The 13,835-nt window shown below is 42.1% G+C and overlaps 1 protein-coding gene across 1 annotated transcript in view; it reads left to right on the top strand.

Moving 5' to 3' along the window:
• EPAS1 (endothelial PAS domain protein 1) overlaps positions 1-13,835 on the top strand; it is a 137,827-nt gene that overhangs the window by 93,598 nt on the left and 30,394 nt on the right. Inside the window, exons 3-4 of the mRNA XM_083175729.1 lie at positions 4,478-4,629; positions 6,171-6,255. Coding sequence (XP_083031855.1) covers positions 4,478-4,629; positions 6,171-6,255 — 237 coding nt within the window. The remainder of the gene's footprint in view (positions 1-4,477; positions 4,630-6,170; positions 6,256-13,835) is intronic.

The raw sequence follows: 13,835 nt of genomic DNA on the forward strand, positions 1-13,835 counted from the left end.
TTCTGGAATGCTGACATCTTCCAGTGTTATTTCCAAACACAAGAGAGAAAACATGGTTTATTTTGAAAATGTCAACATACAGTATATTAGTGAGCACTCCACTAACTGCCATATATTAAGCATTACTGAAATGCCTCCTTGCTTTAGGGTCTGTATTTGTTTCTGTGCTGTCAGTGCTGTTTGTACAGTACAGTATAGAAGGAACCCGTGTGCTGTGGGAAGCAGGATGCAGATCACTTACTGTGCGGGTCACAGGAATGACCTTAGCTGGCTAACACTGTCATTTTCTTCTGGAAATAGTAAACGTCCTTGAAGTTCTGTAAGGACAATTACCATAAATCCCGTGAGAGGGGAAAGGCCACATTCATAGCTCGCTTTATAAATCTCCGGTTAGAGTACATGCTCAGCGGTGACCATTCACATATCCCAGTGATAATGCAAAACTTCAGCTTCGCCAAACTACTTCTGATTGGTCATTTTACATATATAACACCTTTAGGATTAAGAGGTTGTCATTTTAAAATAATGTTCCAACTATCGATTATACAAGTACACAATGAAAGTAGGCCATGTATATAAAATGTCAGACGGTCCCTTAGTGGGACCTCTGGCCCCAGCAATATGATATGGTGCATCCCGGTCCAGCCCACAAAATGCATTCTACTATACATCTTCCTTTAATATATATGTACATTTTCTGCCTGCTTTTGATATCTGGAATACTAAATAGACATCAAACACAAATTAATGCATAAATGTAAAACATACTGACAAAAAATGTGCTTTCACGACTACTATCCAAGATTCGCTATACAGCATACTTGCCTACTTTTGAAAACTAGTTTCAGGGAGATTATAGTTGGTAATAGAATTTTGCACAGCGCCCCATTGAGGGGGCGTGTCATGCTCCACCCAAAGGGCGTGTCTAGTTCCATATATATAGAAAGAGATTGTGGAAAGAGAGTGTGACGTGGCACCTAGAATCGTGGGTGTGTACTGTCACATCTGAGAGGAATGCTGCTATAAAATAAGAAATAGTGGGAATTTAGTTTACCATGGACTGACTTATCACCTAGGGCTATCCAATTAGCCCAGAATGCAGCCCACGGGCTGCACTTAAGGGGGACTTTTTTGTGGGTCTAAGCAGACCTGAAAATTAAATCCCTGATAAAAGACCTGTTTTCAGGTGCCGCAATCACGTTAAATCTCACATTCTAAGGGGGATATTCAATCGCCGTCGAGCATCTCCCGTAGGGGAGATGCTCGACGGGCCCTATTCAATGCTGTCTTCCCCGACAGCATTGAACAGGGTTTCCCGGCAGAACGAGCCCGACATCTCTAGCTGTCGGGCTCGTTCTGCCGAGAACAGCCGGGAAGTGACGAGCTGCCGGCTGCAGCTCCTCACTTCCCGGCCGCAACTCGCGGCCACGCCCCCTTCTCGTCCCGCTGCAGGCGGGACATTGAATCCTGCCTGCATGTTCTCGGTCGAGCTGACCGAGAACGGGACCGGGTCACGGCGGGCAAACAAGCTTGCCTGCCGTGACCTGAAGATTGAATACCCCCCTATGTGTTAACACCAAAAACCAGTTACTTTAACTGGTGAGAAAAAGAGGCTCTAATTGAATAGCCTTAAATCTTAAGACTATTACATTTTCACATACGTTAAATGAATTGATTTATTTGAATCTCCCTAGCGCACGGGTGTCAAACACAAGGCCCGTGGGCCAAATCCGGCCCGACAGACCTCGTCATGTGGCCAGCGCAGCCGCCGCCAGCCTTCACCTTTTATTCTCTTTTTTGAGAGGTTTTTTTTGCACTGCCGGCGGCCATGTTCCTGTGGTCTTTTAAGATGTCTGCGGCCACAGGAACATGGCCGCCGGCCTCCACGGCTACGTGGAGGAGGGCCTGGCAGCCTGTTCCCTCTTATCGAGGCAGTGGCAGACGCTGGGTGGGGACGTCATGACGATGACGCCTCCCACCCACGCGTCTGCAGAGAGGAAGGAAGGCAGGCCGAGTCGGGGGGCAGCAGCAGGACAGGCCGCGGCGCAGAGAGTCGAATTGAAATTACTGGAGCCACAGCAGCAGTAAAGGAGCCTGAGGGATAAAATACAGTAAGTTACATAAAAAAACAATATATCTGGTGGTGGTGTCATGGCATTACTTTTATATTATACAGGGGGAGCAGCCTGTGGTGTCATTGTACAGGGGGAGCAGCCTGTGGTGTCATGGCATTATGCCATGACACCACAGGCTGCTCCCCCTGTATAATAATAATGCCATGACACCACAGGCTGCTCCCCCTGTATAATATAAAAGTAATGCCATGACACCACAGGCTGCTCCCTCTGTATAATAATAATAATAATGCAATGACACCACAGGCTGCTCCCCCTGTATAATAATTTGTGTCATGGCATTACTATTGTTATATTATACAGCGGGAGCAGCCTGTGCTGTCATTGCATTATTATTATACAGCGGGAGCAGCCTGTGGTGTCATTGCATTATTATTATACAGCGGGAGCAGCCTGTGGTGTCATTGCATTATTATTATACAGCGGGAGCAGCCTGTGGTGTCATTGCATTATTATTATACAGCGGCCCTTTGAGGGTGACCAAACTGCTGATGCGGCCCCCGATGAATTTGAGTTTGACACCCCTGCCCTAGCGGATAAGGTTTTCCCTGCCTGCAACATTTGATAATGTTTTATGTGCTACTATTGAATGAGAAATGTCCTGTCTGATACTATTGAATGAGAATTGTCCTAACTCAGGTTCCATTGAATAATACATTTTGTGCACACTCCAAGTGCATGAAGTTCTCCCATCTGCTGGTAATAAATAGGATTAGAACTCTTATGCATGCTACTAGTTTATGGAGCGTGGCCTGCTGCTATATTTGAGAGCGTCTTGCATGCTGATCTTGAGATTTCTAACGATATGAAGCAACTTCTAATTTGTTAAAAAATTTAAAATAAAGTCTTTGTAGTGTGCAGTCACACATCTAATTCCATGCAGCGACACACTAGATAGATTTGCTCAGCTACAATACTGATAATTTTTACACAAAATACACGGTGAGCTTCAAATAGTTAGAATTCTCTAACTTTCGATGCAAGGGTAGATAGCTCAATAAATATAGTGTTTGACTGCAATGCCATAGGCGATGGGTTAGAATTCCTGGTATGTCAGCATCTTGAATTGTAATAAAGGACAGTGTGACTGAATAACAAAGAGCTCTCAAGTTAAGTTCATATACAGATGGAACAACTCTCATTTTTGGCGCGGCGGGGGCCGGAATCCATAGGGGGGGGGAGGGGAGGGGGGTGTGCAGGCACCAACAGGGGAGCAGTGTGGAGGCTCCGTTGGAAGGGGACGCGTGTCCACTTCCGGCAACTGGCGGTAGGTGATCCGACCGGCTGAATGAGGCGGCTACATCTGTATGTTGTATAGGTATTAGCAACAATACTGTATGTTGTATAGGTATTAGCAACAATACGGATGATGCTCCGACAGTGGGGATCCCGACAGTCAGTATCCCGACATCGGGATGCCTACTGCCGGTGCTCCAACAGGGGGGATCCCGACTCACAGGGGCTATTCTCCCTCGTGGGGGTCCATGACCCTCACAGAGGGTGAGTAGAACCTATAGCGAGCCACCGGGCCCGCAGAGTGGAGAGTGCAGTGAGCCCGCAAGGGGCTTCTTTGCGCTCACCCCCCCCCGTCGAAGCACCGGCAGTCGGGATTCCCACTGTCGGGATCCCCACTGTCGGAGCCCCATACCACACCCAGCAACAGAATGGGTAGGGGAAGGAGATGGGCGGTCTGGAGATGCCGGGCCTCAGCTGCAAGTGTGAGTAATTAAAACAGATAAATGACAAATGCTGCCAACAGCGCCCCCTACCCTGTAATGCTGTGTCCTCACCACCCTAGTTACAGCCCTGCTATATGCTACTATAATAGCAGAATTGTCATGTCTGTCACTATGGTATACATGTTCTTTAGAATCTTCAGATCAGCGGATTCCATTAGATAATGTTTAATGTGGTTGCACATAAAGTTTATATTTTATTCTTTGATATATACAGTATTTATTTTATGTTATTTACTGTGCATGTTTTTTTTTTCATTGATAAATTATATTTTTATTCATTATTTATGAGCCTGTGTGTGTCATCACTTAACAAAAAGCCATTTAATAATTTTTCCAGTCATTTATTCAATTATCTTCACTGGAGATTATCATAGCGCATGTTTTTGTTTGAACTTTGTTTCTTTAAAATCTTGGTTAGCCTTATTGACTTGCAGCTGGATAGTTTCTTTTAATGAGCTCAATTATACAGCGCTGAGGAAAAGGACTGCTCGTTGAGCTCTTTTTTTGCATAGTCCGAACTTTTTGAAGTTGTTGTTTTTGTGTTTATGAAATTATAGCATTTAATATGATTTTTGTGCTGTGTTTTTTTTTTTTTCCTGGCAGTATGTTTAGAGGGCGACCTCGACGCAGACTCGGACAAGCAAATAGACAGTTTGTACCTAAAAGCACTGGAGGGGTTTGTAGCCGTTGTGACTCAAGATGGTGACATGATCTTCCTCTCTGAAAGCATCAACAAGTACATGGGCCTAACACAGGTGAGAAGTCAGCCATGATGCGGCTCCTGAACGAGGCACACCCCATTTCCGGTATTGCAGAGGGCAGTTACCAATGACGTTCTTTGACTGTACCAGATAAAAGAAAACCCTATAGGGTGAAATGTAATAGGATGAGAGATTCGGAAAGAGAGATTTGGCAAGAAATCTCCAGGTTTTTTAAATCGGCAATCACTTACACTGCCAAATCAGTTTGATTTTGAAGTGTAAATGATTGCCGCTTTAAAAAAACCTGGAGACCACCCTCTTCTATATTAGGCATAGTAGATTGCCTTTCTAGATATAAAGTTTTAAGACACTAACTGACGCAAAGGACACGGGACAATATACTGGCAATTCCCTAAGGTTCCCAGGAACCCAGGTGTTTATTTGTTCTTGGTTCGCCCCACTCGGAGGCCTCCAACAGGGAACAGGCCAATGTGGGGAAAGAGTTAGGAAACGTTTGTATTTTTCTATTTTGTCTCTTGTGCCCTAATTAGGGTATAGCATTTCATTATACATCTAAACTTGTTATGTGTTTGTAATTACAAAAGTTTCTGTACAACTATATAAATTTGAAAAACCAAATAAAAACTATTTTCAAAAAAAAAAAAAAAAAAAAAAACCTGGAGATTTCTTACCACATCTCTCACTTTCTGAATCTCCTATTAAATTTCACCCAATATATCAAAAATTCCACCCATCTACTAACCATGGGTTAGGTGAACATAAGACAGATACAAACTCGTGGAAGTGTTATTTTTTAGGTATGAAATATATTGAGACTTGTTGTGTAACTAATGACAGATGTAATGTAAAATGTGAAAGCTACACCACATATGTCCTTATGCTAAATAACTAAGAAGTACTGTAGATTCTGATTGGTTTCCCATAGCAACATCCCATGTGAAATACAACTCACAATTTTCCCCAAGGTGTCTGAGATCGCATGTAGGTGCACAAATGATGCATCTTGTGTGAAGGAAGAGCAGTGTCAAATAGGCATTTCTGGGTGGCAAGTAAAAAAATGCACGTAGCGCCTGTTTCTGTGTCAACATAGGTTCAACAAATTAAATTGCTGCTTCCATTCTGTATATGTAACATTTAATTGGGAAAGCAGTAAGCAAGAAAATTGTATTATGTTGAAATTGACATATAAGAGTGAAAAAACATTACAGGACATTCCTGTATGGGCCGGTTCACACACATATCTGCCCAGAAGGGGATAAAAAACACACAATACTAACAAGCTTTAAGCAGATTATAGAGGTACATTTTAAATGCTTATGTTTGCACTTTTGATGTGTTACGGTTTTGCCAATGTTCCCCATGACAAATAGGTTGTGCTATTCTCAGTTCCATTGCTTTTGTGCCTCCGTATTCTCTGCCTAAACTGATGGCGCGAAATTCAATTGAATTTTTTTATTTTTTGCACAGGTCCTGTCCACATAGCCCGGATTCTTGTTGCACTTCATCATAATTGGCATATAACAATATATCGGCATATATTAGCATGTATAAGAAATATATACTTTGAATTTTAGGTTGAATTAACAGGACACAGCATCTTCGACTTCACCCACCCATGTGATCACGATGAAATCAGAGAGAATCTAACTTTGAAAAACGGTAAGAAATACTTTTTCTCGTTTTGCCTTAGTCCAGGTGTATCAAGATTTAAAAAGTGATAAAGTGGAGAGTAATAAACAACCAGCCAATCGTCCCCCAACTGTCATTTTTTTTTTTTTTTTTCAAAATCCGCCTGTAACATTACAGATGCTGATTGGCTGGTTGTTTATAACTCTCCACTTGATCACTTTTTGAATCTTGATCCACCTGGACTTTATAAAGCCAAATTTTGACCATCTCAGGACGATTTAGGGCTGTATTTAACCCCTTCCCGCCGCAGCCTGTTTTTGCCTTCCTGACAGAGCCCTTTTTTTCAAATCTGACAGGTATCACTTAAGTGGGGATAACTTTTTTTTGCTTTTACTTATCCCAGTGATTTTGAGATTGTTTTCTCGTGACACATTGTACTACAAGTTAGTGGTAAATTTGGGTCGATACAGTCTGTGTTTTTTTGTGAAAAATACCAAAATGTCGTAAAAAAATGGAAAATTTAGCAATTTTCAAAATGTTAAATTTTCTGCTTGTGAGACAAATAATCATACCACTCAAAATAGTTAATAACTAACATAGACCATATGTCTACTTTATGTTTCCATCATTATTTCAACATCCTTTTAATTTTTTTGGACACTAGGAGGCTTAAAATATGAATAGCAAATTCTCAAATTTTCAAGAAAATTTCAAACACTGATTTTTTTAGGGACCAGTTCAGTTCTGATGTGACTTTTAGGGACTTGTATGTGAGACACCCCCATAAATGATGCCATTTCAAAAACTGCACCCCTCACAGTATTCAAAACAGCATTTTGGAAGTTTGTTAACCCTTTAGGTGTTTCACAGGAATTAAAACAAAGTGTAGGTGAAATTTCAAAATTTCATTTTTTTTGCAGATTTGCAATTTTAATACATTTTTCTAAGGAACACAGTAGATTTTACTAGAGAAATGTGACTAAAAATTGATTCCCCCAATTCTTTTGTTTTCATAAATATCCTATATGTGGCCCTAGTGTGCACGTTGACCAAACCACAGGCTTCATAATAGAAGGAGCACCTACTTGATTTTGGAGCCTCCTTTTTATGAGATTATTTTTTAGGCACCATGTAGGTTTCTAGGCACCATAAGATGCTAAAAGTTAGGAACCCCCCCACAAGTGACCCCATTTTGCAAACTACACCCCTCAGGGAATTCATCTAGGGGTATAGTGTACATTTCAAACCCCCAGGGGTTTCACCAATTGTGGTACAACTGGGCAGTGAAAATGAAAAATTATTTTTTTTACACAAAAATGCAGTTCTGGCTCCAAATTTTTCACTTTCACAAGGAATGAAGGAGACAAAGCACCCCAAAATCTGTGCCCCAATTTCTCCCGAGTACGGCAATGCCTCACATGTGACCAAAAAATACCATTTGGGTGCATGGCAGGACTCAGAAGGGAAGGAGTGATTTTTGCAGCTCAGATTCTGGTGGAATGTTGGTGGGTGCTATGTCGCATTAGCAAGACCCCCGAAGCACCAATACAGTGGAACCCCCCCACAAGTGACCCCATTTTGCAAACTACACCCCTCAGGGAATTCATCTAGGGGTATAGTGTAAATTTCAAACCCCCAGGGGTTTCACCAATTTTGATACAACTGGGCTGTGCAAATGAAAAATTAAATTTTTTACACAAAAATGCAGTTCTGGCTCCAAATTTGTCATTTTCACAAGGAATGAAGGAGACAAAGCACCCCAAAATCTGTGCCCCAATTTCTCCCGAGTACGACAATGCCTCACATGTGACCAAAAAATACCATTTGGGTGCATGGCAGGACTCAGAAGGGAAGGAGTGATTTTTGGATTTTGCAGCTCAGATTCTGGTGGAATGTTGGTGGGTGCTATGTCGCATTAGCAAGACCCCCGAAGCACCAATACAGTGGAACCCCCCCACAAGTGACCCCATTTTGCAAACTACACCCCTCAGGGAATTCATCTAGGGGTATAGTGTACATTTCAAACCCCCAGGGGTTTCACCAATTTTGATACAACTGGGCTGTGCAAATGAAAAATTACATTTTTTACACAAAAATGCAGTTCTGGCTCCAAATTTGTCATTTTCACAAGGAATGAAAGAGACAAAGCACCCCAAAATCTGTGCCCCAATTTCTCCCGAGTATGGCAATGCCTCATATGTGACCAAAAAATACCAGTTGGGTGCATGGCAGGACTCAGAAGGGAAGGAGTGATTTTTGGATTTTGCAGCTCAGATTCTGGTGGAATGAATGGTGGGTGCTATGTGGCATTAGCAAGACCCCCGAAGCACGGTGAAATGATGAACCTAATAATCCATAGATGTGTGGTATATTTTAAAACACTCCTTTATACATAGGCCGGGTTTGTCGGGGCAAGTTTCACAGTGGAAAATAGTATCCTTTCTTATTCCCTTTTTATAGCAAACTTTGCACCTTTTTTGTATCCTGCCCTTTCTTGCAGTGGAGGGGATTTCGTTAGGAAAATGCTGCCCTGGTACAATACGGGGGCCAGTACTAGAAGTACTGGGGCCCTCTGCCTGCTGGTTCCCAAATATTAGGCCCTTTATGACTTCCTCTTGAAAGTGCATAAATGTCCCCCTCTGGCTGGTAGAATGGAATAGCACGTAAGCGTTATACAGTGCCATCTGGATGATATACATGGCCAGCTTCTTGTACCAGATTTTTGTTTTCCGCAGGGGACTGTACGGCTTCAGTACCTGATCTGAAAGATCCACTCCGCCCATGTACTTATTGTAATCTAGGATACAATTAGGTTTTGAGGTGTGGGTACTGGTACCTCGTACAGGGATGGAGGTGGTACTGTCTCCATGAATTGTTGTCAGTATAAGGACATCCCTCTTGTTCTTATATTTGACCAACAACATATTTTCGGTGCATATTCCCCTGCTTTCACCCCTTCTCAGTACTTGGGCAATGTGCGTTTTTGGGAGGCCTCTTTGGTTCTTGCGCACAGTACCGCAAGCTGCTGTACCTCTTGAACCAAGGGCCTTAAACAGGGGGATGCTAGTGTAAAAGTTATCCACATAGAGGTGATAACCTTTATCCAGGAAGGGGTGCACTAAATCCCAGACAATTTTTCCACTAACACCTACGAGGGAGGGGGGGCATTCTGGCGGTTCAATTCTTGAATCCTTCCCTTCATATACCCTAAACCTGTGGGTGTACCCTGAGGTGCTTTCACACAGTTTATACATTTTTTTTATACATTTTTATGCCATACCTTGCCCTCTTACTGGGAAGGTACTGGCGGAATTTAACCCTTCCTTTAAAATGTATAAGGGACTTTTTTCAGGGATGTACATCTCTGCAAATTTGGCACTGAAATGATCAATGACCGGCCTGACTTTGAAAAGCCGGTCAAAGGTGGGATCATCTCTGGGTGGGCACTGTGCATTATCGGTGTAATGTAAAAATTTAAGGATTATCTCAAAACGAGTCCGAGTCATGGCCATACGGTAAAGTGGGGTGCTGTACAGAACATCTGTACTCCAATATTGCCTAATTTCTGGCTTTTTTACTATGCCCATATGTAACACCAGACCCCAAAACGTCATCATCTCTACTGCATCTACAGGGGTCCACCTAGCAAATGATGACGTGGGGTTTTGAGCAATAAACTGCTGGGCATATAAATTACTTTGGTCCACCATTAAATTTATAAAATCATCAGAGAAAAATAATTTGAAAAAGTCAATTTCTCTGAGACCTGTTGAATCAAATTGGATTCCTGGGATGGCCAAAAACTCAGGAACCTGGGGCTCAAAATTGTCTGGTGGTGGGGTCCATACGGGATCAATCATTTGGGGGGGGTCTCAGCTGCTCTACGGGGGCGTCTTTGAGGGGGTCCCTCATCACTAGAGGAGGAAGAGGAGCTTAAGACGAATCCTTCAAATTCCCCGCTTGCATCACTGGCTGTGTCAGAGTCAGAGGCAAGCATGGCATATGCCTCCTCCGCTGAATACATTCTTCTGGATGACTGGGATGACATTTGGGATGCCATTTTTATTTTTGTGTTTCTGTAAGTGTAATGTTTCAACACGTGTATAGTGTTGGGGGGTACAAACTTTATTTCAACACGGGGGGTATGTAGTGTGTAGTGTGTATGTAGTGCAGAAAAAAAAATACTTTATACAGGAATTTGATCCCAATAAAAAAAAAAAAATTGAAGGGGTAAAAAAAAAAAAAAAAAAAGGTCCTGCGCCAAAAATTGAGCACAGATGTTGGTCAGTAACGTCCGTCACTGAACAGCGCTCAAAGGCAACAGGTGTAAAAACAATTAAAAAAAAAAAAAAATACCACAGCACTCTCCAAAAAAAAAAAAACAATTTAAAAAAACTGCAGAAAAAAAATGATATCAACCCTGTGCCAAAAATGCTGTTCAGTGATGTACGTCACTGATCAGCGGCCACAGGACACCCACAAAAGCAACGTGGGTGTAATAAACCACAGCACTCTCCAAAAAAAAAAACAATTTAAAAAAACTGCAGAAAAAAAATGATATCAACCCTGTGCCAAAAATGCTGTTCAGTGATGTACGTCACTGATCAGCGGCCACAGGACACCCACAAAAGCACCCACAAAAGCAACGTGGGTGTAAAAACAAAACCCCACTGCAATCCCCCCCCCCCCCCCCAAAAAAAAATGCAGATCAGTGATGCAGTGATGCGACACTGATTAGCAGTGAGGGGCAGCAGGCAGACAACTGTGGGTGCAACCTGACAGGGTATATATAAAAAAAAAAACCTGGACCCCCAAAAAGTTGCTGATCAGTTAATTAATTTAAACTGATCAGCACAAAAGGGGGGGCAGCAGTCAGTTGCACAGGCAGCACAACCTTTGATGCAACTGACAGGTATATATATAAAAAATTTTTTTTTGAGAACAAGCACAATTATGGAAAAGAAAACCAGAATGGAGGGGGTTATTCTGGTTCACTCCTTCTGGCAAATTCCTTCTCAAATGGACAAAACCATGTGCACTGCAGGTGGGGTAGATGTTACTTGTGCAGAGAGAGTTAGATTTGGTTGGGGATTTACTTCAAAGTGAGATCTCTGCACATGTTACATCTGCCCCCCTGTAGTGCACATGGTTTTGTCCATTTAAGAAGGAATTTGCCAGAAGAAATGAACCAGTATACCCCCCGGAATGATTTGCGACCATTCCCACAATAAGGTAGTTATTCTGCTTCACTCGCAAATGCAAATTCACTCTCTAATGGACAAAAGCATATGCACTGCAGGTGGGGCTGATGTAACATGTGCAGAGAGAGTAAGATTTGGGTGGGGTTTGTGCTTCAAACTGATATCTATTTTGCAGTGTCAAAGCAGCCAGTAGTTGCCCTGCACAGAAACAATATAACACCCAAATCTAACTCTCTCTGCACATGTTACATTTGCCCCACCTGCAGTACACGTTTTTGTCCATTAGAGGGTGAATTTGCCTTTGCGAGTGAACCAGAATAACCACCTAAGTGCCAAAACCCAGACTTGTCTCCCCAACACTTAAGACACCAGGAATGTTCTATCAGGCTAGCAGTTAACATAAACCTTGGTGATACTCTCTTCTAAGACATAAAAATGCAACGGTTGATATCGGAGACGTCAAAGATTTGCATCCAATGTCCATCTGAAATAAATCCTTTAACTGACTCCCATTTTAATCTGAGACATTAGGCAACTGTGGTAATGTCTAGCATTAAGGATGGCATATAATAAAGACACTTTCTCCTTAGGCCCCAAATTGGCCATATTGAACATGTGGAGGAGACATTGCATGAGTGTTACAAGTAAACTGTGTTTGCACCGCATGTCGAAACTGTAAATACCTAAAAAAGGCTGTACTAGGAATGTGGAATTCGGCCTGGAGCTGTGAAAAAGATTTAAAAGTACCTTCAAAATACAGCATGCCTAGAGTCAAGGCTTCTCTCATAACTCATATGTTGTCTGTCAAAATCTAAAGTAATTCACGGTAGGAGGTAGAAGACCCCACCCTCTCAGCCAGAAAACCCATCAGATTTGGCCCAGCAGTACCATTAACCCATCCAACTGGGCAGCAATATAATTAAACCGAAGATTAGGGAGTCCCAGTCCTCTAACAGCTTTAGATTTATACAAAGTTTTGATCCAATTTACGTCCCTATGTAAAGGACAACAAAATGCTATCAATGGTAGAAAACACTTTCTTTGGAATATAAATGAAGGAGTGTTGCAATATATATCATATATATTTATATATATATATATATATATATATATATATATACACACACACAAGTTTTTAGGTTGAATGGACATTTTGAACAAGTTAATATGACCTAGAACTGACAGAGGCAACTTTTTTCTAACGCAAGTCCTCAATGGGATCTGTATTTTGAGATACATAGTCCGTAACCCGGAGCGTTGTCGAAGTACTTGAATTGAAAAGTCCATTGCAGAGGGCAAGGAGTGCTCTCTACACCCGGTATAAGACCTGCAACTGGGAAAATACTGGATTTATCCCATTAATAAGTGTATTTGACCATTGTTGCATGTATACTGTACACTAAAACTTTACTGAGATTTTATTTATTAGCAATTATTTATATAACGCACATATATTCCACAGCTCTTTTCAGAGAATATCATCCTAATTACTAGAGACAGGATTATATGCATTTGCATATTTGCATATGCATTTGCATATTTTGCCCATTCTCACTGGTTATTGCATATTTTACCTAAAATCTAGTGATGGTGCATATTTTAGGCCCTGCCCCCTTTTCCCCCGCCAGTCACAGCACTGCTTTGCCCTGCTGCTGCTGGCCAGGTAGTGGTAGAGTGTGCAGGCTGGGGCAATATGTGCGCAGAGTGGGGAACCTTGGATGTACGCTATGTCTGACACTGCTCTAGGCTGCCAATCCATGTTGATAAAAGTCAGTTGGGGCAGATGCCATTATGAAGCTCCTGAACCTTTGCCTGCCCCTGGCCTGGGACTTTACACCAAGAGAGACTTCTGCAGCAGAGGAGGCGGGCAGAAGTGTTGTGACATCACGCGTCGTGGAGGAAATGCCGTGTCACAGTGAGTATGCGGCGCAGGGAGGAAGCCTTCCACTGCACCGCCCTCACACACTATGCTGACATTGGATCCACAGCGCTGGAGATGAGGGTCCGTGTAGTTGATGCAAGAAGAGCCTAGGACGCTGCAGTCTGCTATAGCAGCCAGGGAGAAAAAAATCCTGTGTACAGCACTAGACATCTGCAGATGCTGTGGGCCTATTTTTGAGGTTTATTTGCAACTAATTGTATGCTGATTTTTAAATAAATAAGTTAAAAATAACTTTTTTTTATTATTTAATGTAGCATATTTTAACACTTTTCATGCATATTTTAGGTATTTTTCATGCATATTTGCATGCATATTTCAAGCTTTTTCTGTTGCATATAATCCTGTCTCTACTAATTACCATGCAGATAAAACAACAGAATAACAAAACATTGCTGGAACAACACTTGATCTGCTCCTTCAGGCGTCATCTAGTGGCCGCTTTGTGATCAGCAGCATTAGCCGTTTAT

Source organism: Crinia signifera, chromosome 3 (assembly GCF_055691185.1).
Source record: "Crinia signifera chromosome 3, ASM5569118v1, whole genome shotgun sequence".
NCBI lineage: Eukaryota > Metazoa > Chordata > Amphibia > Anura > Myobatrachidae > Crinia > Crinia signifera.